The following is a 25,530-nucleotide window of genomic DNA, read 5'->3' as shown; positions in this document are numbered from 1 at the left end:
TGAACCAACCAATTTATCAGAAAAATTACACTGGTTATATAGCAGTTTGACAAACACTAAATATTTACATCAGTTTAATTAATTAATTGCATTAATTACATGTATATGGTAACTCATAAAATTTAAAAGTGATTTATTTTAATTGGCTAAATCCTTAAAAATTGTTACAAATGGTTGTAAAAGAAAAACATAATAAAAGCTTCCACAGGTTTGTTCATGATAGTCCTTAATCTGTGGTCCTTATCAAGCCTTATATCATCTGATTTAAAATTTTAATAATTAAATTCAATAAGATTTAAAATATAAAATTTTAAATATAAAATTTACAGCCATTCTTCTTCTCTATTCTTTCCTCCACTATCTGGAGTACCACTACTTTTGTAGTGTAGCACGGATAAGCAACTGATTTACTGTAAGCAACTGTGTGCATGTGCCGGAATATTATACAGTGAATATGATCGGTGCACAAACCAGTATTATTTCGCCTAAATATATTGTTCTAGATACTGGTATAAAGGATACCAACACAGACTGGCGTACCCACCACCAATTTACAACGCAACGGCAGTTGGTCTTATCCAAAATGAGCTAAGGCTGCGATCCCAGCTGGGAGCTCAATTCAAACATAAAACTTTAAAATAACTTAATGTCAAATCACTTTTTGTAAACGTGCAGGAAACTATTCCATCACCATACTATATACATTTGAACTCCATATAAATCACACATGTTATGTCAATTATACACTAATCAATGTCTATTACTTTAAAAGTTCATGCACTGTGGCATATACTAAAATCTAAAATCACATTGTGTACCACCAAATTTTCAATGTTACTGTGGCAATTTGTAACTCAGCATATAACTCAACTTTCTATTGTTCATTCGAAATTAAACCAATATGCACATCTTTATTGGTACTTCACTCAAGTTTCCTTACACTGCACCAGTAGCCTTATATCTCCTACTTCACTAAAAAAAACACACACACAAGTTAAGTTAGGGAGAAAATCAGTAGCTTACATAATAGTTACTTTATCACCAATTTGGGACAAATATTTTATTATCCGAGTATAATTTCCTTATACCTTAATAGAAAAATAATTTCTTAACTTAATAGAACAACTTAGCCATTTATATCAACCCTTAAGTTTCCTTACAAACTTAAATATAAGTATTGCAAAAAATATATCAGAACACAAGGCTTAATTACTTAACATTAAATTGTCATATTAAACCTTTAACTTTTGATTAATAGTAACTTAATAAATTTCCATTAGAATTTGAGTCCATTGGGTGATTATCACTTTTTAAAGTCTTAACACATCTGCTTAATCCAACAATCCTTCAATCCATCCTGGTGTTTTGCAAAGTTAGAATTCCTGGTCGTTTGAGTGCGTTTTAAACGGTTTTCACTATGGTCTATAGATAGACCATCAATTAAAGACTGTGCGTGATCCTATGCCCCGAAATATGCTGCCCACACATACGAAACTAATTATTTTTCATTAAAATTTACTAACTCTTAAAAAGTCTTACATTTTGCAAATAATTATAAATTGAACTTATATAGATATATAATTTTTTTTTTATCCCCACACAATGTTATTTATATAAGTTATACAGCTTTCTTTCTACCAGGAAAATAATATTGTACTTCCGGTTACATTTTTGGGAATTTAGAAAAATCTAAATGAACTTTTCAATCTACAAAAATCCAAGCCATCGATAACTGTAAAAGGATAAACAGCTACATATTTTGTTCTTCGAATGTCTTTTTTCATGTTGCTTGAAATTTGATCACCATCATAGAGAAATGAGCTTCTTTTTGTAAGTTCAATGTTTGTTTACATTTTCTCGGAACTGTCATTATACAGATAACACTTTCTCAAGTTAGTTTATACTTTATACCATAGATGACAACATAAACAAACGATCACACTTGTACCGAAACATCAATAGAAGTATATCTGAATGCTTATTATACAAAACTGTTCATGTTATATTACATTTTATTACATTTTAAGTGGCTGTCAAGTGTCATGTCAATTTGCTGGAACCCTTCCCCTTTCATGTCTTTACTTTAATTTTAATTCTAAAGAAAAGCTGTGAGACAATTTTGCCAATGTTTTAATTTGCAATGTTTTGTTACATATGGCGATAAAAATAAGGCTGTTGTCAATATTTCTGACGGCAACATTTTCCTATAATAAGATACACCTTATTGCTATTTGTCTGCCATTACTGGATATCACACAGGTTCCCGTAAAATTTTGACATCATAAAACAAATTATCTGACGTCACAATGGAAAAGGGATTGTTGTATGTGTCAAAAGTTCAAGCGGCCAGGTTAGCCGGGATTAGTGATAAGGACTATTGAGAATGGAAATGGGGAATGTGTAAACGACACAACAACCTGATCAAAAAGCAGAAAACAACCAAAGGCCACCAATGTGTCTTCAATGCAGCAAGAAACTCCTGCATCCTGAGGTGTGGTTCAGCTGGCCCCTAAACAAAAATGTATACACAGGGTTTCCCCTGGGTAAATTATTTTTTTCGCCACCTCTTTCGCCAAAACAATATATTTTTCGTCACTTTATTATTTTTCTTTTTAAATTTTCCTTTTTTCAGCCTCAAATAAGATGAGTTTGCCACATTGTTGTCTATGAATATTCTCTCAAACTTGTCTTAGAGTCTACACTGTAATGAATAAATACTAAAATACTAAACATTTACCTTTTTAAAAAAGAACTTTATAGGGAAAATTAATTATATTTTGAACAACTTTAAAAGAAGGGGGCCACTTACTTTTAAAAATAAAGAAGATACAAGTCCTGGAATATAAAATATTTTTGGTTACCTGAAAGTTTCTTCAAAATAAAAACATGTGCCCTTTTGTTCTAAGAAGTGTTTTTTACAACAAAACAAAAGTTTTTATCATTTGAAATTGATCCCTCATGTAAGGTGTAGTCATTACATTGAAGGGTTACTCTCATTTGAATAGATTACTTCATAACGACAGTTGTCTTTTCTAGACCATCATAAATTAGTTAAACTATGCTAGAGACACGTGTGTCACTTAAACGACATGAAAGTACCTATCTATATCATAGTTAAATCAGAGTCCTTTCTTGCTCTTGAACATTTTTCGACATAACAACAGTTATCCTTCTGGCCTATCATTAAAAGAAGGAGAGAAATCGTCAAAAATTTGCTTCAAGCACGTGCGCGCAAAGTGGTTAATAAATCCTTTATGTGACATGTGACAGACCCCATTTTACCATATCATTTTGTCATATATAATAATACAATCAACGCCTTTATTATACCCCACGCAACGAAGTTGCGGAGGGTATAATGTTTTTGACCCGTTCGTCCGTCAGTCCTGTTTCTTGTCATCGCAACTCCTCTCAAACCACACAACAGAATTTCACGAAACCTTTTCAGATAATAAGGACATACTATGTAGTTGTGCATATCGACAGGAAATTGATCAATTTTTTTTCTAGGAGTTACGCCCCTTTGAACTTATTTACTTTAATGTACTACTGCAACAGTTTTTCATCGCAACTCCTCTCAAACCACACAACAGAATTTCACGAAACCTTTTCAGATAATAAGGACATACTACATGTATGTAGTTGTGCATTTCGACGGGAAATTGCGATTCAATTTTTTTTACTGGGAGTTACGCCCCTTTGAACTTATTTACTTTAATGTACTACTGCAACAGTTAGTCATCACAACTCCTCTCAAACCACACAACAGAATTTCACGAAACCTTTTCAGATAATAAGGACATACTATGTAGTTGTGCATATCAACGGGAAATTGCGATATAATTTTTTTTCTAGGAGTTACACCCCTTTGAACTTATTTACTTTAATGTACTACTGCAACAGTTTGTCATCGCAACTCCTCTCAAACCACACAACAGAATTTCACGAAACCTTTTCAGATAATAAGGACATATTATGTAGATGTGCATATCAACAGGAAATTACGATTCAATTTTTTTTCTAGGAGTTATGCCCCTTTGAACTTATTTGCTTCAATGTACTTCTGCAACAGTTTGTCATCTCAACTCCTCTGAAAACACACAACAGAATTTCATGAAATTTTGTAGATAATAAGGACATACTATGTAGATGTGTATATTGACAGGAAATTATTATTCAGTATTTTTTCTTATACAATTTTTTTTTTTCTTATACTTATTTAATTTCTCCAATGACAATGTGGGGACGTGGGGTATGTGAGCGTGATCACTAAGGTTCTTTAATTAATTAGTTCTTTGATGTCTATAATATCCAATAGCCAGAGATGGGTCCGATTACTTTCAATGTAATTGATTAAATTACAATTACTTTTTCATTTGTACAATTAAATTAAATTAATGATTACATCATTTCTGAAAGTATCTGATTAAATTAATGATTACATTGGCAAAGTAATCATGATTACATCTGATTACAATGAATTTAAAAACAAAATATTTTGAATGATGTGAATGATAAATGTTCAATATAACTATAGCATTTTTGAGAAAGTATTTTATTTGGTTCAATTATAAAATGATAACTTCAAATTAAACTTCGTCTATTTAAATAAACACCAAATTTTACTACATATATATATATATTACATTTTATCACCAATGATCTCTGAATTATTTTGAATTAAATTTAATAAAGATATATCATAATCAAGAGTTTTTTGTTTGTCTTCTGACCTCTTTCATAATTTATATGTATTCCAAGTTGCAGTTTATGGAAGTTTAAATATGGATGAAATAAAGTTACCAGTTAAAACTATGTTTAATTTTAATAGAAATGTTTAATCAAATTGTAAACAATATGTAAGTACTAAAAATCATTGCATTTTACATGTCCATTCCAAAAACAAACAAAAAACAAGAAGTAATTGTAACAGGATGCTGTTACGAAGTCTCCCAAACAAAGCTCCCATAACTCGCCATTCATATGTTCATTTGATTTGATTTTTTTGTCCCAAGAATATATATGGCTTACGAGTAGGGATCTCCACCATTTACAAGTATTCAAACAGGAGGGGGTGGTGGTGATCCCCCAGGGAAGTTACCTACATTTCATTTGATTTGTTTTATTGTCCCCTACAAGAATATATATGGTTTTAGGGTGGGAATCTGGAACGTTTACAAGATAATAGCACATTCTCAAATTGAACAGGGTGGGGCGACCCCCAGGAACTTCCCTTTAATTTAATTTCATTTGTTTTATTGTCCCCTACAAGAATATATATGGTTTAGGGGTGGGGATGTTGACTGTTCACAAGTTTTCAAACAAGAGGGGGTGGGGTGACCCCCTCCAGACTTCCCTTTTATTTCATTTCATTTGTTTTATTGTCCCCTACAAGAATATATATGGTTTAGGGGTGGGGATCTGGACCGCTTAAAAGATAATAGTACATTCTCAAATTGAACGGGGTGGGGGTGACCCCCAGGAACTTCCATTTAATTTCATGTGATTTGTTTTATTGTCCCATACAAGAATATGTATGGTTTAGGGGTGGGGATGTTGACCGTTTACAAGTTTTCAAACAAGAGGGGGTGGGGTGACCCCCTAGGGACTTCCCTCTTATTTCATTTCATTTGTTTTATTGTCCCCTACAAGAATATATATGGTTTAGGGGTGGGGATGTTGACCGTTTACAAGTTTTCAAACAAGAGGGGGTGGGGTGACCCCCCAGGGACTTCCCTTTAACTTCATTTCATTTGTTTTATTGTCCCCTACAAGAATATATATGGTTTAGGGGTGGGGATCTGGACCATTTACAAGATAATAGCACATTATGAAATTGAACGGGGTGGGGATGACCCCCGGGGACCTCCCTTTAATTGCATTTGATTTGTTTTATTGTCCCAATCAGGAATATATATGGTTTAGGGGTGGGGATCTGGATCGGTTACAAGATATAAGCATATTCTCAAATTGAAGGGGGTGGGGATGAACTCCCAGGGACTCCCCCTATATTTCATGTGATTTGTTTTATTGTCCTATAATCATTTCTGAAGACTGCATGTATCTACCACTTACAGTTTTCAAGTTATATTCATTTGAAATTTTTAGAAAATAAAATCCCATAGGGTTCTATAGTAAAACCCTCCCTTCTTTCTACCCCCCAAAATAGCCCTTAATAGACCCCAATGCACAAACGAAAGATTGATGGCTCACCTAGACATATTAGTCTACCATTTTACGAAATCCTAAGTCAATCTGACAAGCGGTTTTGGAGAAACGCTGCGGACAAGTTCATTTTTTAAAGTGGCGGAAGAGGAAGAGGAAGAGGAAGAAGAATAATAAAAATAATAAGAACTGACCAAAAACAATAAGTCTCCAAACTTTGTTTGGGAGACTTAATTAAACAACATATTTGTCCAACTTTTAATTTAGTTTGTGCTAATTAGATAAATTTTCATGTCTGATTTATCTTTTATCATATATATTTCCCTACAGCTATACTTAATTGGTAATTGCAATAAAAACAAACCTTAATTAGTCTCCTACCTGTCAATTCAAAGTTGACAAAAATCACAAATATTAACAAAAGATTATAATTCAGGGTTAAAGAAAAGTATTACTTGAATATATAACAGTTATTATCAAATATCAATATGAAGATCATTACAAAACGATGAATATACATGTACGTACAATATCTTTTACCAAGATAAAAGGTAAATAATTGTATTATATGTCTCTGCTTAGGCTAATGGTGACTTTTCAATACTGTAACAGTTTATTTTTTTACTGAAGTAGACATGCTTAAAGTAACCAAACCATTTTAGTATGTTTAAAATTTATCAAATATGAATAACAAAGAGGTTCATTCAATGACCAAAAACACAATTTTAGATTTTTTTCATTGTAATCAGAATGTAATCAAAAAGTAATCATGATTACAGGGAATTTTGAAAAGTAATTGATTACATTAAATTACATGTAATCAGATTTTTGGCTGATTAATGATTACACTGATTACTTAAAAAATTGTAATCAATTACAGCTGATTAACGATTACAATTACAATTACCCCAAGTCTGCCAATAGCTATAATATCCAATCAGCTAATTATTTATTATCTGTCAAAATCTGAACGAGTGCAAGGGCAATTCTGAGTATTGTCTGACCAGGTTAAGTCCAAGAAAGCCGAAAAAAGTAGATAAACAAGATGAATGATTTCTTTCGCCAATGACGAATTTTAATCGCCACAATTATTATTTTCCCGCAAATTGCGAAAATGGAGACCACCCAGCAGAAACCCTGTATACAGGTCCAGTGATAATGGACGTCATACTTAACTTCGAAATATACATAAAAACTAAAATTAAAAATTATATACAGGACAAATTGCCCCACTTTTAAAAATATTGCCCCAAACAGACTTACCAAATCGCCCCACTGTTTAAAAAAACAACCCACTTGCAATGACAAAAAGGTTAAATCCCAATAATTTTTCTCCTGCCAACTGAATGATTTTCAGGTCTGCCAACTTTGCCCCACGTAAACAGGAAAATTTGTTCAATTATTTTATTGACTATGAGGTGGCATGACCAACAATTTATCATGACTTTTCTATTTTTCACATATAAGTGGGACGAGTTTGCAAGACTCAATTCATCAGGATTTTCTATTTTTTTTAAGTGGGGCTAGTTTGCAGCTACAAAATAGATATAAGAAGATATGAGTGCCAGTGAGACAACTCTCCATCCATATCACTATTGGAAAACATGTTTTAATAATATCTAAGGTTTTCAAAGGCGAGTTGGCATTACTAAATTCATCAGGATTTATCTATTTTTCACTGTACAAGTGGGGCGAGTTGGCAGACCTTATTTCAGAGTGATTTTTACCTGCACCATTTATATGGAGCAAGTTATCCAACCAATTTTCAATGGGATTTTAGCCTTTTTCATAAGGGGGGCGAGTTGGTAAACAAAAGTGGTGTGATTTGTCATGGATTTGAAGTGAATTTTACGAAATTTTACTAGGCAACTAGTTTTGGCTTTGTTTACAACCCCAAGCTAATCAACAGAACGAACACATCGGAAAAAAGAAAGATTTTTTTTTTATTTATTCCTTGTATTGAGAGATACATACTTAAGATATGTCTACATACTTCCGACTTTAGAATATATATATTAAGGAGGTCTTTTGAGTAATGTTAAGAGGGTCTTGGTAGCAGGATGGGTAGGGTTCTTGGTCATCATTTTCTGTATTTTTTATTGTTTATCGAATTTTCACTTTCCCACCCATCATTCTCTTTTCTTCATACATGTATTTTCTATTCCTTATTTTTCGATATTGAAACATTTTCTTTATTCTGTATTATAAACAGACCATAAATATGTCAAGATAGACATAACACCAAAACACAACTGAACAAACTTACTCTTTGTTTCTTCATCTAATTAACCAAGGAGCAATCAGCGACGCATTGGTAATATTATATTTTAACTTTTTAGACTCGTGAGTTATTCAGTTAAAGTTAAATATATATTCCACATTGTTTATATAATATTTTTTTTATCATAGTGCTGTCGAATCTTAAAACCAAAGCAAGGACACAGACCTGTACTTTTTGAGTGTCAATTTTAATGAATATAGGGAAGACAAATATTAAAGACAGAAATTAAACTAAAAGCAATGTAGCCAAGAGAAAATCAGCAGTGAAAAAGTATGAGTTTTTATACGAATAATGGTATCATGTCGTTGTCTGCCTCGTCCGAAGACGCATTTAGTTTCCGGACAATAACTTTAGATTTAGTAAATGGATCTCTATATTTTTTTATCAGAAGGTTTAATACCACTCAAGGAAGGTTTGGATTGATTTTTGGGGTTATGGTCCCAATAGTTTAGGAATTAAGGGCCAAAAAGGGGGCCCAAAATAAGCATTTTTGTAGTTTTCAAACAATAACTTGTGTTTAAGTGTATGAATCTCTCTGAAATTATACCACAAGTTTCCATACCATGAAGGGATGATTAGTAATGACTTTGGGGGTTATGTCTTAAAATGTTTTGGAATTAGTGGCTAAAAAAGATGAAAATAGGGGCACAAAAGGGGGAAAACTAGGATTTCCAGACAGGAGGTTATGGTCACCAGGGCTCACACTACTTCAAAATTATAGGGAGAAGTGACTTCTCTTTTTGAAACTGATAGGGAGAAGTGGTGAGATTTGAAAGAGAAGTGCTCATTCGTGCGGTGCGATACAATGTTTGGATTTTACAATAGTATAAAGGGCCATATGTAAATAATGTTCTTTTTATACTGTTCAATTCATATCTGAGTAAAAAAATTACAATTAAAGTAACATTTGTGAAATTAAAAGTTGTTTAAGCTTGTGAGAAACTACCAACTAAATATCTAGCACTAAAAAAATAAAAAATATTTAAAAAAAATGTAAAGAAATTATAATATATCAATTACAATTTAATTAAAAATTATCTTGTTTATGACATTCAGTGTTTCTCATAAAAAATATAAAAGTTATTAAGCTGGGCCATAATATATTGATATTAGTATAATAGTCTCAGAGTTAAGCAACTTTAATCAATAGTTTGAAACAATCCATAAAAAATATAAGGAATTATATATACACCAATCAATTAGATGTAACCAAAAGTCTCTTAATGCGTGTGGAATGCGTAATTTTTCCCTTTGGGATCAATATTCTTCTGTCAGCTGTTCCATCCGTGCGTCCGTAGTAATTATTGTAAAAGTACGGATTTCGGTCATAGCTGGTCCGCTTCAGATCCGGAGATTAGAAATCGGTCAATGGCTGCAAGAAAATTTACAAAAATAAACGATGTTTGACAAGTTATTTGGAAAGGAACATGACGTTTTTAATGCAATAAATGGATAAAAATTTACTGGAGGCAACTTTTATCACGTTTAAATGAAGTAACAAACTTATTTTGCCGCCGAAATTGAGGTTGATGTACGTTTTCGAGTAACAAGCACTGGTACTTGCGGAGGTCTTGCGGAAATGCACGAAGTGATAAAAAGTTGTATTTTTATCAAATAACCTGCTACACACTGCGAAGACAATGCTTCAACCTCTTTTTAAAAGATAATGAATCGTTTATGTCTGAATTTCTTTAATTATAAATAAAAATTTGATGTTTCATCAACTTGGTAAAAATTGAAAATGTCCGATGACGGAAGCGACTGAAAGCGACTGTCGTCAAGAACAGGGCGACTTGTTTTCGCTTTTGGGGGTCGGGTAAAGCGAAGTGACGGTCGGGAAGGCGACTTCTTCGCCCAAGTCGCCTGGTAGCGTGAGCCCTGGGTCACTCACAATACATTGTAGTTTAGAAATAAGGGGCCAAAAAGGGAACCCCAAAACAAGCATTTTTGTAGTTTTCTAACTATAAGTTGTGTTTAAGTGGATGAATCTCTCTGAAATTATACCACAAGTTCCCAAACCATTAAGGAATGGTCAGTAATGACTTTGGGGGTTATGGCTCAAAATGTTTTGGAAATAGGGGCAAAAAAAGGGGGAAACTAGGTTTTTCTGGTCAATGGACAATTAAGACAATTTAAAAGCAGTGTATAGCTGCGCCCTGCGAAGCCCCTGGTTACATATACAATGAATAATCAAAAAATATAATAGGGTTAAGGGAGATAATTGTACCCCCAAAATTAGTTCTCTGCACAAGTGATAAATTGAATTAAACAAAAATGACTCCTGGCTTAGGAAACAGATGGATCAGATTACCCTAGCCTTCTATTAAAAGTATATATACCTGTACATGTATATACATGTAGATAATACAGCCTTACAGGTTATAATTTTTGCTTTTTTAAAATTAAATCATAATAGGTGTTGGTGTCAAATCAGTCATGTATTTGTCAGTAGTCATTATAACAGACATATATGTATATTTTGCTATAACAAATCCAAATGATAAATTTTTAGGTTAATTTCTTTGAAGTTCCTCTTCTCTAACACAGGTGCATGTAACTACTGGATATTATGTAGTTTTTTTTCTGTCGTCGAAAAAATGAAAAGTGGTGTGTCAGTGAGGTTGACCTGTTGTAGTAGTACATTTGTACATGCATAATATGTCTTTGCTTTTAGTACCTAGTTTGACTTTACATGCTTTGGTTATGACGAATCAAAGAAAAGGAAGTGGTATTTTATTTTAATGAGAAGTGTAATTTAATTTTACAATGATGGCACATGTATGAGGTTATTTATTTTTAAAAACCTTCAAAGGAGTAGGTGTAGTAATATCCTCTTTTGGCCCCAAAATACAGCAGTTTTACAAAATTGTTAAAATGTAAACTTTTAGCTATTTATTTGAAAGTAGAATGCTTCTGCTACATAAATATGGGCTGTTTTTGACAATACAATGCAAATATATCGGGAACTAGCATCATTAAGTCATGCTAAACTACAAAAATTGTCATAATTTTAGCATTTTAGTTAAATTTAAGTTGGTTTCTGTGTTCATTTTTCACAAAAATCATCTTAAAAGTTATATTTTTTATACGAATACTTTTAGTTTTCGCACTCTAACTTTAGTAAAAGTAAATAGAAATCTATGAAATTTTAACACAAGGTTTATGACCACAAAAGGAAGGTTGGGAATGGTTTTGGGAGTTTTGATCCCAACAATTTAGGAATTAGGGGCCAAAAAGGGCCCAAATAAGCATTTTCTTGGTTTTCGCACTATAACTTTAGTTTGAGTAAATGGAAATTTATGAAATTTTGACACAAGGTTTATGACCACAAAAGGAAGGTTGGGATTGATTTTGGGAGTTTTGGTTCCAACAGTTTAGGAATTAGGGGCCAAAAAAGGGCCCAAATAAGCATTATTCTTGGTTTTCGCACAATAACTTTAGTATTAGTAAATAGAAATCAATGAAATTTAAACACAAGGTTTATGACCACAAAAGGAAGGTTGGGATTGATTTTGGGAGTTGAGGTCCAAACAGTTTAGGAATTAGGGGCCAAAAAGAGGCCCAAATAAGCCTTTTTTTTTTTGGTTTTTGCACCATAACTTTAGTATAAGTAAATAGAAATCTATGAAATTTAAACACACGGTTTATGACCATAAAGGGAAGATTGGGATTGATTTTGGGAGTTTTGGTCCCAACAGTTTAGGAATAAGGGGCCCAAAGGGTCCAAAATTAAACTTTGTTTGATTTCATCAAAAATTGAATAATTGGGGTTCTTTGATATGCCGAATCTAACTGTGTATGTAGATTCTTAATTTTTGGTCCCGTTTACAAATTGGTCTACATTAAGGTCCAAAGGGTCCAAAATTAAACTTTGTTTGATTTTGACAAAAATTGAATCCTTGGGGTTCTTTGATATGCTGAATCTAAAAATGTACTTAGATTTTTGATTATTGGCCCAGTTTTCAAGTTGGTCCAAATCTGGGTCCAAAATTAAACTTTGTTTGATTTCATCAAAAATTGAATAATTGGGTTTCTTTGATATGCCGATTCTAACTGTGTATGTAGATTCTTAATTTTTGGTCTGGTTTTCAAATTGGTCAACATAAAGGTCCAAAGGGTCCAAAATTAAACTTAGCTTGATTTTAACAAAAATTGAATTCTTGGGCTTCTTTGATGTGCTGAATTTAAACATGTACTTAGATTTTTTATTATGGGCCCAGTTTTCAAGTTGGTCCAAATCAGGATCCAAAATTATTATATTAAGTATTGTGCAATAGCAAGAAATTTTCAATTGCAGAGTATTCAGCAATAGCAAGAAATCTTCAATTGCACAGTATTGTGCAATAGCAAGAAATTTTCAATTACACATTATTGAGTATGCTGAGCCGGACTCAACTAGCTTAACCAGGTGACTGCAATCGCAATCTCGATGAAGATATAACGAACACAACTTGTTTGAAATTGTAATTATAACTTCCACCAGAAAGGGTTACATAATAGTCAGTAGATTGGTAAACTGAAAGAAATAAAAATACAATATTTTACAATGTGTATGAATTAAATATGAAAGTTAAATACAAGAGTATTAATCGAGTCAAAAACGAAAGTAGAATTTACAGTTCATTTCTCGGAAATAAATAACTTACAGTTCGTATGTATTTATAAATCACTTATCTAAAAATATCGGAGTTAAACAGATTAATTATCACAGTTTATGAATGAATCAAACGTACTTGACAGTGGTATGTCACGATTTCCTCAGAAAGTAGAAATGTCGTCCATTTTCCATGTGTTGAAATATTGATGCGGACGGTGTCACAGAAATTAAAAGTGGTCGATAAATACGGTGATTTAAGAAATCGGTCCAGTTCAATTTGTTCCGGATAAAATGAAAACAAGAAATAAACATAGAATGTGGAACAGAATACTCCCCGTCTGATGTCTAACTGATATCACTATTTCAAATATGTCACACACTAAAATATCTGATTATATAAATCCAAAGTATCACTATAATATTAATTATACACAGTTATTCTCGATGAGAAGAATCATGTCCACGATAGGGCGTGTGTAGGTTGTGGCTTTTCCATTAACGATTACTCGCACTTCTGCTTTTCGGACATGTTCGTCTGAACTTTTAAATGTGTTCACTATAATTCCAACGGGCCATTGGGTACGGCAAAGGTTTTTGTCCTTTAGAAGAATGACGTCTCCTTCGATGAGATCACGGCGATCTTCGGTCCATTTTCGTCTTTGTTGTAGTAACGGCAGGTACTCTTTCCTCCAACGGGACCAGAAAACACTGGCAAGAGCCTGTACTCGTCTCCATTCGGCAAGACATAGATCTCGTTTATCGAATTCTCCAAGATGATCTGAGGTGAATATGTAGTCGGTTTTCTGTGTCAATAACATAGCTGGAGTTAATATTAACGGATTCTCTGGATCTGTTGAAACCGGTACCAGAGGTCTAGAGTTCACTATTGCTGAAACTTCTGCCATTAGTGTGTTGAGCACGTCATGCGAAAGGCTTCTTCCGGCTGCATTTAGAAGCATAGAATCAAGAATTCTCCTGGTGATACCAATCATTCTCTCCCAGGCTCCACCCATGTGGGACGAATGCGGCGAATTGAAGATCCAAGTTGTACCAGAATTGTACAGAAAGTTCTTGAAGGGTCCATCTTCGACGTTGATTGAGTCAATCTTTAGATCGTCGATTGCGCCAATAAAGTTTGTTCCACGGTCAGATCGGAAAATCTTAACTTGACCTCTTATAGCGGCGAATCTTCTAACGGCGTTTATGAAGGCTGAAGAGCTCATTTCCTCGATTAGTTCGATGTGAACAGCTCTAGTCACTAAGCATGTGAAAAGAATTGCCCAACGTTTTGAGTTTGCGTATCCACCACGTGTTTTACGTGAAACAATTGTCCAGGGTCCAAATGTGTCTATTCCAACGTTGGTAAACGGAGGTGACGGTTCAAGACGGTCCTCTGGCAAATCAGACATGATTTGACACTCAGTTTTTCCTCTTAGTTTGCGGCATATCACACATTTGTGAATGAGAGAAGAGATCAAGCGCTTTGCTCCGACGATCCAGAATCCTGCGGATCGAATCGCTCCATCTGTGAAGTGGCGACCTTGATGTTTTATCTTGTCATGGTAGTGTCGGACTAATAATGTCGCTATATGATGGCGTCCAGGGACGATCAATGGTTTCTTTTCACGGAGGTTTAAGTCAGATTTAGCAATACGACCTCCTACTCGTAATAGTCCTCGTTCGTCCAAAAACGGATTTAAGTTAGCTATCGGGCTCCGCTTATGAATTTGTTCCCGACGTTTAATGCAATCTATTTCTTCTCCGTAAACTTCCAATTGAGCAGATATTAAGATGAAATTTTCGGCATTCGAAAATCCTTCCAGAGAATTCACTGGTGCTGCTTGTTTTGACCCGTGTAAACGGGAGAAACGTTCTAAAAAGGCTATCCCTCGCACAAGTGATGTCCAGTTTGAGAATCTGTTGAATCTTTCAGTTCCGATACCTTTATGTTCAAGTGTGGCAAATGTTTTTGCAACATTAACAGTAGCACGAATTTCTCCATCTTCCTCTGGATCTATTAGCTGATATATGTCCTCAGAATTCTTCTGTTCTGAGGAAAGAAGTTGTCTTGGTCCCAATAACCATTCACTGCCATGAATTTCGTGGGCTGGTACGGACCTTGTTCCCGAATCTGCGGGATTACGGTTAGTTGGTACGTAATTCCATTGACTTGGAGAGCTAAATTTCCTTATTTTCTCTACTCTATTGGCGACATAGATAAAGAACCTTCTTGTCTCATTACTGATGTAACCTAAGACAACTTTACTGTCTGTGTAGAATTTCACGGTGTCTATATGTAAATCTAAATTATCCACAATGGTTTGTGTAATCTCAACTGCTAATACAGCAGCAGATAATTCAAGTCGTGGAATAGTGTGACCACTCGTTGGTGCAACTTTAGCTTTCCCAAGAATGAACCCTATGTTAGGTTCACCACTACTGTCGGTCGTGCGTAGATATGCAACAGCTGCTATGGCTTTTTCTGATGCATCAGAGAAGACGTGCAACTCCTTTGTGGCTGTTTTGCTGAGATACGGTACGTAGGTACGTGGAATGCGTAATGTTTCGATAGCAATTAGAGTATCTCTCCAAGATTTCCACTCCGCTGCTGTTTCATCAGAGAGAGGTTGGTCCCAATCGACGGTTTCTGATACTATTTTCCTTAATAGTAGTTTCCCTTTTATAATCACAGGAGCCAAAAATCCAAGAGGATCGTAGAGACTGTTTATTGTCGATAAAATTCCTCTCCGAGTTATTGGTTTGTTTTCAGATGATAATTGAAATAAGAAATTGTCAGTGTTTACATCCCAACTGAGTCCAAGGCTACGTTGCAAGGGTTTACTGTCGCATTCTAAGTCTAGATCTTTAAGATTTGAAGCCAAATCACTGGCATGAAATGCAGACATAACTTCCGCACAATTAGAGGCAAACTTGTGAAGGCGTAAGTTTCCATATTTTGCTAATGCTTGCTGTGTGTCCTTCATGAGCTTAACAGCTTCCTCTTTGGTAGGACATGACGTAAGACCGTCGTCAACGTAGAAGTCTCTTGTAACAAAGCTAGTCACGTGACTGCCGAACTCTTGTTCTGATGCCTGAGCTGCTTTTCTGAGTCCAAGCGTAGCAACGGCAGGTGACGGACTATTTCCAAAAACATGAACTCTCATGCGGAATTCGACAAGGTTCTCTTGTAGGTCGTTGTTTTTATGCCATAAAAATCTCAGATAATTTCGGTGGTCTTTTCTCACTACAAAGCAGTGAAACATATGTTGAACGTCTGCAGTTACTGCGACCATTTCTTTCCGGAAACGCAGCAGTACTCCCAAGAGATCATTGGTCAAGTCTGGACCTGTTAGCAGGACGCTGTTGAGTGAAACTCCATTACATTTGGCGGAAGAATCAAACACACCCCTAATCTGATCGGGTTTCTTCGGGTGATAAACACCAAACAATGGTAAATACCAGCACTCTTCATGTTCGCCCAACGGTGGTGCGAGCTCTGCATGATTATTATCTAAGATTTTACTCATAAATGTAAGAAAATGTTCCCGCTTTACTGGGTTTCTATTTAGACTGGCGTCTAACATGTTAGCACGATGAAGAGCCTGTGGTTTGTTGCTTGGCAATGGCTGTCTTGGCACTCGGAACGGTAACGGTGCTACCCAACTTCCTTCCGAGTCTCTGACAAATTCGTTGTCCATCTGTTTCATGAACATTTTGTCTTCATATGACATTCCAGGCTTATCATCGTCCTTTGTTTTTTCAAAGAGTGGCGATCGTAAATCTTTCTTAACGGGGTCTGTGTAGTTTTCCCGAATGTCAAATTTGCTTGTACATGGTTGAAACGTTGAAGGTTGTCCTGTAGGTAAAATGTTAGTTATTTTGACATTTAACTCAAGAGGCACATGCTGCTTGTTAATGCAAGTTTCTCCTATCACTACCCAACCCAGTTTCAATTGTTGTGCATATGGAGTTCTGGGTGGTCCTATGCGCTGGTCAAGGACATGGTGTGCCTCTATAAGGTCTCTGCCAATTAAGAGAAGAATTTGGCAATTTTTCTCTATTGGTGGAATGCTAGCCCTAAGTTCTCTTAAATGAGGGTGATGCATTGTAACTTCAGGAGTAGGTATTTCGTCCCTATTATTGGGAACATGATCACATTCAATCAGTACAGGAAGATCAAACTTGTCATTACCATTGATTGATTCCATGACGAAACCTCTTCCTCTTTTCCCGGAAGTGACTACTTTGCCGGAGCATGTTGATAGAGTATAGTTCTCCGGTTTATCTTTGACGTCGAAAAGATTAAAGAATTCGGGCGATGCTAGTGACCGGTTGCTTTGGTCATCAATGATGGCGTACATTCGAATAACTTTGTACTGGTTATCTTTGTGATAAACATTCACAGGAAGTATTTTAGCACACGATTTCCCGCTATATGTATCTTTGCAGATCTCAGTACAGATAGAGTTAACTGAGGTTGACTTAGTTTCAGCCGATTCTGTAGGCTCCCCGCCGTAGGCTTGCTTAGGTGAGCTAGACTGAGAACTTACAGGTTGCTGTGGTCTAGTGATGTGTAGTGCGGTAGTGTGTTGTTTACTTCCACATTCTTTACAACTTATGCGTGCATTGCACTCCCGGCTTCTGTGTTTGGTAGAATCACAACACTTGTAACAGACATTGTTTTCTTTCAAAAGACCTTTGCGTTCCTCTATTGATTTGGCTCGGAACGCTCGACATTCATTTAAGGAATGCTTTGTATTGTGCAGAATACAAAGACCTTGTTTGCTGGCGTCTCCGGATTGCTGCTCAACCGCTGTTTTATGAGTACCAACTTTAGTCTTGGGGTAAGACGTGAACCTTGGCGCAGCACCTTTTGTATTTGGTGTGACCTTTGAACCAAAGATGAATCCAGGATCGTTTTTAATTCTACTGATTTCACTGATGAATGCAGATAACTCTGTAAAAGGAGGAAAGGCAGCGCCATGGTTAGATTTGTATCTAGACGCCCTTGTAATCCACTTTTCCTGAAGTCCATATGGTAGTTTTTCAATGACAGGGTTTATTCCGGTCGGTGAATCAAAATAAGCTAGCAGACATCCCAGCTTGGGATTTTCCTTGTGGTATTCTATTTCTGATAGAATGTCAGACAGTTCATAAAGACGTGCGTTGTCCTTATTCGTCAAGGTTGGGAATTTCTCAAGTTTACTCCTGAGAGAGGCTTCCAACATTTCTGGAGCACCATACCGCTCGTCAAGCCTCTTCCATAATCTTTGTATACCTATTGTAGGATTATTGGCGTTCGACGCTCTTATGCTTATGGCATGTTTAGCAGACTCAGGACCGAGCCACTTGATCAATAAATCAATCTGTTCCGAGTCAGATACTTGTAACTCGTCTGTCACGTTTTTAAAGCTTGCTTTCCATGTATGGAAGGATTCTGCCCGATCGTTAAAGCTTGTTAACCGGGAGAAAAGCAGGTCCTTACGCAAGAGAAATCTAGTAATCTCCGATGTTGGGTTGATTTGTTGCTGGTGTGCAACAGGGATCTCTTCTATTACGCCTTGTTTTTGGTGTGAAACAGGGATCTCTTCTATAACGTCTTGTTTTGTGCGTAAGACAGGGATCGCTTCTTTAACACCCTGTTTTTGGTGTTCAGCAGGGATCTCATCTGAAAGGCCTAGTTTTTGTATGCCGGTTACTAATCCCAGATCTGGGATAGAGGTAACTTCCGGTGACTTAGTATCGGAAGGCAAGACAGCAGATGTCTGTGACAGTAAGTTCAGTGGCACGGATGGCACGAACGCTGGTGCTTCGTGACTCAGCTCGATCTTAACAGGAATTTGTTTTTTCTTTTGAGGTCCTGTTACTTCCTTTACAACAGTTGATACAGGAAGTTTATTTACGAAATCTTGCACACGCTGGAGCGGGTCTTCCTTTTCGTTAGGGAGATCGCTAAACGCTTGGCTGTCGTCGTATTCCAGGATACGAGCCTCGGCTTCTGCGGCTGCAGCCTCTCTGCGTGCTTCTAGAAGGTTAAACTTGGCCTTCAGCTCGGCTTTTTCTCGGCTAACACGTGCAGCCTCTTGTTTGATTTGCGTTTTTCTGCGTATGGCCTCTTGTTCTGCCTCATGTTCCATTTCAGCCTTTTTAAGTGTGGCATCCTGTTCCATTTCAGCCTTTTTAAGTGTGGCTTCCCGTTCCATTTCAGCCTTTTTAAGTGTGGCTTCCTGTTCCATTTCAGCCTTTTTGCGCGCTGCTTCCTGTTCCATTTCAGATTGTCTGAACAGGGCTTGTTCCTCTAACATCGCCTCTTGTTGTAGGATAAGTGAATGTTGTTCAACAAAGGCTATTTTTGATTTAGCGGCCTCTGCTTTGGCACGCTTCCTCCGTGCTAGGCTTGACATATCCGATACGTTAGAGCTACCGCTGTGTGAGGTTTTCTTACCTTTTGAGCCTGAGGTCCTTGTTTTAGTTGATTTAGCCTTAGTGAGGGCAAGGCGATGCTCGTGTAGAGATTCCATGGCCAGTTCCACTTTGGACAGACGAAGATCCAATGTGAGGTTACATGCGTCAATGTCTTTTTGACTGTCCAACGTTCTGGTCCTTTTTAGGAAGTCCAGATACTCGTCTGTGAGCCTACGATAATTTGTACAGGCTTTTACAAGATTGTCCTGAGTTGTTAAGACTTGCTGAAGTTCATTGGGAGGTGTGGTGATTTCCAATAACTGGGTTGTTATATCTGACCAAAGGGCCTCTAGTTCCTCACAGAACTTGTTACGTTTTTCTGTGTAAACGCCTTTACCTTTTTCTGTGAGGTCGCGTACTCGCCTCGTCTCGGGATTTTCATCTACATGTGTGGTTATAGACGGATTTTCTATAGGTTCTTCAGTGACATCTCCCTCTGGGGGCTGAACCTCTTCTTGCTGTTCCGCGTGACTGGGATCCATCATGTAAATCGGCAATGTTTGTTCAACGTTGTTGGTTTGCTTCCTAGGACGCACAAGCTGTGTTGCGTAGTGTCGATGTAACAGCTACGAACGATGCTCCGTTGTATTTCCTGATCAGGAGATGTGTAGACAAGTTGTTGTCAATTTACTATGCTGAGCCGGACTCAACTAGCTTAACCAGGTGACTGCAATCGCAATCTCGATGAAGATATAACGAACACAACTTGTTTGAAATTGTAATTATAACTTCCACCAGAAAGGGTTACATAATAGTCAGTAGATTGGTAAACTGAAAGAAATAAAAATACAATATTTTACAATGTGTATGAATTAAATATGAAAGTTAAATACAAGAGTATTAATCGAGTCAAAAACGAAAGTAGAATTTACAGTTCATTTCTCGGAAATAAATAACTTACAGTTCGTATGTATTTATAAATCACTTATCTAAAAATATCGGAGTTAAACAGATTAATTATCACAGTTTATGAATGAATCAAACGTACTTGACAGTGGTATGTCACGATTTCCTCAGAAAGTAGAAATGTCGTCCATTTTCCATGTGTTGAAATATTGATGCGGACGGTGTCACAGAAATTAAAAGTGGTCGATAAATACGGTGATTTAAGAAATCGGTCCAGTTCAATTTGTTCCGGATAAAATGAAAACAAGAAATAAACATAGAATGTGGAACAGAATATTGAGCAATAGCAAGAAATCTTCAATTGCACAGTATTGTGCAATAGCAAATATTTTCAATTGCACAGTATTGCACAATAGCAAGAAATATCTAATTGCACAATATTGTGCAATAGCAAGAAATTTTCAATTGATTGGAGTTATCTTTCTTTGTCCAGAATAGTAGTTGAATCAACTTAAATCATTGTTTTATACAATATACAATGTATATTTTTACTTTTACTACCAACTGATAAATTAAAACAATCTTTACCATTCAGTGATAACAAGCACTTTTTTTTACATTTTGATATTTTATGATGTATTTTTAAAATGAGTAGTTATTGCTATTTCTTCAATTTTTTTGATAGGATTAATATTCAACAGCATAGTGAATTGCTCAAAGGCAAAACAAACATTTTAAGTTCATTAGACCACATTCATTCTGTGTCAGAAACCTATGCTGTGTCAACTATTTAATCACAGTCCAAATTTAGAGCTGAATCCAGCTTGAAAGTTGTGTCCATACTTGCCCCAACCGTTCAGGGTTCAACCTCTGCGGTCGTATAAAGCTGCACCCTGCGGAGCATCTGGTTGGCATATTTAATAAATTTTTCCAATAAATGCTTGAATTCAAGCGTTTTTAATGACTAAATCAGTTAAAATCTTTCACATGAACTAATTGAATCAACTAAAATAGACATTTAGTGTTCAAAAAGTGTACGAAATCTTTCATCAGATGAACCTGAAATTTGAGGCCAAAATCGACCCTTACCAGACCTTCTCCTTTTAACTTATTTACATGATCCATATATTTTGTATTTCTCATAAATTTGAATTTTGATTTATTAAGAAATCCAATCAAGCAAGATGGTACTCCAATTTCATTAATGATTATACAAGAACAAAGTATAGACACAAAAATGCTACAATGTAAAAGGTGAATCTGCCTTTCTCCCTAACAATTAGGTATTTAAAACTTTTAAGGACCTTTAAATACATCAAGACATAAAAAGAAATTAAAAAATTTAATCATCACCTACATGTATAAAGCTTCGCTATATATTCCTGGATATAGGAAATTATTGTAAAGAATTAGAAAATGCCGCTATGAGCTTTGTTACCTCTTGTAGAAGTGAGCTCCATTTTAATAATGTAAATTTAACTTGATATTTATATCTGTCTGACATTTGGATCATACCTTTAAAACAAAAGATTACACACTTTGAAATAAATTTGAATTGATATGTTATTTGCAGTGGAGGAAGAAACAATAAAACCTTCAAACCAAAGAAGAATATACCCGAGGGTAGCCATCAGTATGACTTGATGAAACATGCTGCTGCCACATTGGGAAGTGGCAATCTTAGGCAGGCGGTGGTATTACCTGAAGGAGAAGATCTAAATGAATGGGTGGCTGTAAACAGTGAGTATTTAGTGGCAATTTAACTTATGTCATTGAAGAGAGGGAGAGACAGATAATTTCTCTGATCATTGGATGCATGCTGTTAACAATTGATGTTTTTCTAGTGAGAATTTGGGTACATTTGTAAATACTATAACTAAATTCTTTTCAATTGGTTTAATTATATATAAATGCAATGTATATAGGTGTATGGTACTAACATTAATAAACTCTGAAAGCACCATACCACCCAACACACACTGAGATGTCTTAAAACGGCATGATGATGAATTTTAAGAAGAATATCATGGCAAAACTTGGAAAACAAGAAAAATATCTTATTTATGTTAACATATTTAAACAATAAAGTACATATATTTCCGTTGTATGTGTCATATGACTCATTGGTTTGGGAAGGATTTATATACTTATAAACAGGAAATTACACTGAATTTATAATAAATATAGATTTAACTAAGTACAATACTATATTTATTTTCATTTACAAATAATTGTATCTACTTACATATGTACATGTAGCTTTAAATGGCTTGTCCAATCAGAATCGTCCACTAATTCAACAGCCTTATTCTGACTTTGTTAATTAATTAATTTAGCTTGTTTTTTCTATGAATTCTTCAGTAATTGCTAGATATTGAAATGACATTTTGATATCTGATAATTTTACATCACAGGAGGAATTTGTTATCAGTTAATTCTGGGTCTTGTAGAAAAAAGCTATGTGTCTTGGTCCATTTGAACATCTCTGCCCCTGTTGAAATGGAATTTTTGGAACCATTATTCTTCTCTGACAAGTTGTTTGAACATATTTACTTGTCCATGGCAAGTAGCTGGAATATATTTACTTGAAGTTGTCCCTGACATGTAGTTGGAACATAATTACTTGTAAAACATTTTAAAAGACATCATCAGTTAATATTTTTTCTTTTTAATGATTTCTGTTTTTATATTTTTAGCTGTAGACTTCTTTAACCAGATAAATATGTTATATGGTACTATAACGGAGTTCTGTACTGAAGAGACTTGTCCTGTGATGTCAGCTGGACCGAAATATGAGTACCACTGGGCTGATGGTCAGACTGTGAAGAAACCTATCAAATGTTCAGCACCAAAGTATATAGACTATCTCATGTCGTGGGTACAAGATCAGTTAGACGAAGAATCACTCTTTCCTTCCAAAATTGGTAGGTTGCTCTCAGATATCTAAGATTTGACATGTTTACTTTTATAAAATTTACATTAGTCATATTAGTTATTACAGTAACCACATGCATATTACAGTATCCACATAGTGATTAAATTTTAAAAATCCATCTTTATAGTGATTTATCACAGTGAATGTTTGGCATGATAATATATTATTAGACAAGTCATTAATCATTTATTCTTTTTTTGTCTTTAAAATCAAGGGGCATGAAACAATTTGTAAATCCTCTGTTCAACTTCTCTTTAGGGATCTCCTGGTTTAGTCTTAGTGATACACACAAATTGTTTTCAGTTGATAATTAAGACATAATTGTATATTTACAGGTGTGCCATTTCCCAAGAATTTTCTAGCTATAGCCAAGACAATATTAAAAAGACTGTTCAGAGTTTATGCACATATATATCATCAACACTTTAAAGAAGTGGTACAGCTCAGTGAAGAAGCTCATCTAAACACGTCCTTCAAACATTTCATTTTCTTTGTCCAAGAGTTTAACTTGATTGAGAAGAGAGAGTTAGCTCCCCTACAAGAGCTTATCGACAAGCTGACAAGCAAGGACAGATGAAGGTCATAGTAAAAAGAATACCAAAAACTAGTCTTACTGTATACTATTTCTGTCATTTATATCTACACATCTGTTTTAAAGTAGCATTTCAGTCTTTTGTGTAAAAATATGCAGAACAATGAGTTTTAGATAGCACAATCAAAATATAAATAGTTTGTCTTTGAAAGATTATTTATCTTTGAATATAGATACTTTCTGTAAGGATAATTTTAGTTCGTTGATTTAAATGTATAAATGCATTTTTACAGATACCCTAGTAATGGCCTAATTGTAAGATGATTTCTCCTCCATTATTTTGTAGATGTATACAATTACTAACATAAGAAGAAATGCTGTTTTAAAATGGAACGCTCTGTCTCTGTTTTGTTATATCTATAGAACTGATCTAAACCTTCAGTTTCAACATGTTTTGTTATATATGTATTCAAAGTATATCGGTTAAAATATTTATAAGATATTATTTAATTAAAATGTTTCTATGATACCATGCAATTCGTATAAACACAGAATTTTTCCTATTTTAGAAAAAATAATTTCAATAAAACAAATTTCTTAATTTCAAAAGTTAGAGGTTATTTTACTTTAACATGGTAAAGACTAGGGTTATTTAATAAAACAATGACCTTTTGAAACAAGCTTTACAAAGATAAGATAGAGGCAGATAAACAAAAGGGGTTTGTAAGCAAAGAAAAGGCTGTTCAGAGGAATTTTTCAATCTAAGAAAAGGGGTCTTAATGATTGACATAGATAGGAAATTTGCATACTATCTTGTATAAAAGTGCTTTATGCTTGAATAATTAATCATAAACTAAAAGTGAGATTGGTATATTTCCAAGTTCTGATCATATGTTGCCATTATTTTAGTATTTCTGTGGTGCAAAATCATTTAATTTATTGACTACTTATGTATATTTATGTCCATGCATTTATCATTGGGATTGTTGCTCAAAAACAAAAATACAAGGGTTAGTTGTTGCTATTTCAGGAATTGCTACATCCAAGTGATGCAGCCAAAATACTAAATAGGAATTTTTATATTTGTGAAACTTATCCTGTCATAATTTTCTCAATAATAATAACATCACAAAAATCCTGAATTAACAGTATGTCAACATCTTTGATACGAACACCTTATCAATAGGAATAAAAAGGTACAAGTATAGTTAGACATGTAGTATCATTTCAGTTGTATGAGGGGCTAAATGCATATGGGGTTTACAGAACAGAAAAAAAGAAGAGAAAAGATAAAAAAAAAAAGCTAAAAAATAAAGAAAAGATAATAATTGGGTCGTTAAAATATAAAGAATATAGAATAATGGGCCATACATATAAGAATAGAGAAAAGAGAAAAATGACCTAATGACCCCCATCCAGACCCTTATGTATACTTTTAATTGTAACACTCAGTCTCCTCAGATGTGCTCAATTGTGATCATTTGTTTGATTCACATTTCTATGACATTTTCTCTTATCTCTTGATCAGAATAACTTAAGTGAGTAGGATAGTTGAATCGCTTACATATTATAGATGTAAATTTTGTTGCATTGAATCATTGTGACTATGGAATACAGAGGGTAGATATAGGGACCACTGGGTATATTTTATCATAACCGTAAAATATAATGCTATGAGTAACAAATGTACTACCTCGTGATTATATCAA

The 25,530-nt window shown here is 34.8% G+C and overlaps 1 protein-coding gene and 1 long non-coding RNA gene across 2 annotated transcripts; one reads left to right on the top strand and one right to left on the bottom strand.

Moving 5' to 3' along the window:
* The first annotated feature begins 1,639 nt into the window (after window positions 1-1,639).
* Window positions 1,640-24,424, top strand: LOC143046256 (MOB kinase activator 1B). The gene is made up of 4 exons (XM_076219318.1): window positions 1,640-1,830; window positions 21,928-22,094; window positions 23,051-23,278; window positions 23,625-24,424. Exons 1-4 carry the CDS (start codon window positions 1,817-1,819, stop codon window positions 23,864-23,866), a joined length of 651 nt encoding a protein of 216 aa, XP_076075433.1. The 5' UTR covers window positions 1,640-1,816; the 3' UTR covers window positions 23,867-24,424.
* On the bottom strand, window positions 12,819-20,683 carry LOC143046255 (uncharacterized). The gene is made up of 3 exons (XR_012969110.1): window positions 20,497-20,683; window positions 13,180-20,279; window positions 12,819-12,962 (listed from the first exon to the last, which is right to left on the bottom strand). It is a non-coding gene; the product is annotated as an uncharacterized LOC143046255 (long non-coding RNA).
* Window positions 24,425-25,530: the final 1,106 nt, after the last annotated feature.

The sequence above is a fragment of the Mytilus galloprovincialis genome, chromosome 9 (genome assembly GCF_965363235.1).
Source record: "Mytilus galloprovincialis chromosome 9, xbMytGall1.hap1.1, whole genome shotgun sequence".
Lineage (NCBI taxonomy): Eukaryota > Metazoa > Mollusca > Bivalvia > Mytilida > Mytilidae > Mytilus > Mytilus galloprovincialis.
This window is presented reverse-complemented; position numbering and strand designations above follow the sequence as displayed.

What these genes read in the sequence shown, in the direction of transcription:
- LOC143046256 (XM_076219318.1), top strand. An exon ending in TGAATGGGTGGCTGTAAACA is followed by an intron (nt 22,095 to 23,050) that starts GTGAGTATTTAG and finishes TTATATTTTTAG; the next exon opens with CTGTAGACTTCTTTAACCAG. An exon ending in ACTCTTTCCTTCCAAAATTG is followed by an intron (nt 23,279 to 23,624) that starts GTAGGTTGCTCT and finishes GTATATTTACAG; the next exon opens with GTGTGCCATTTCCCAAGAAT.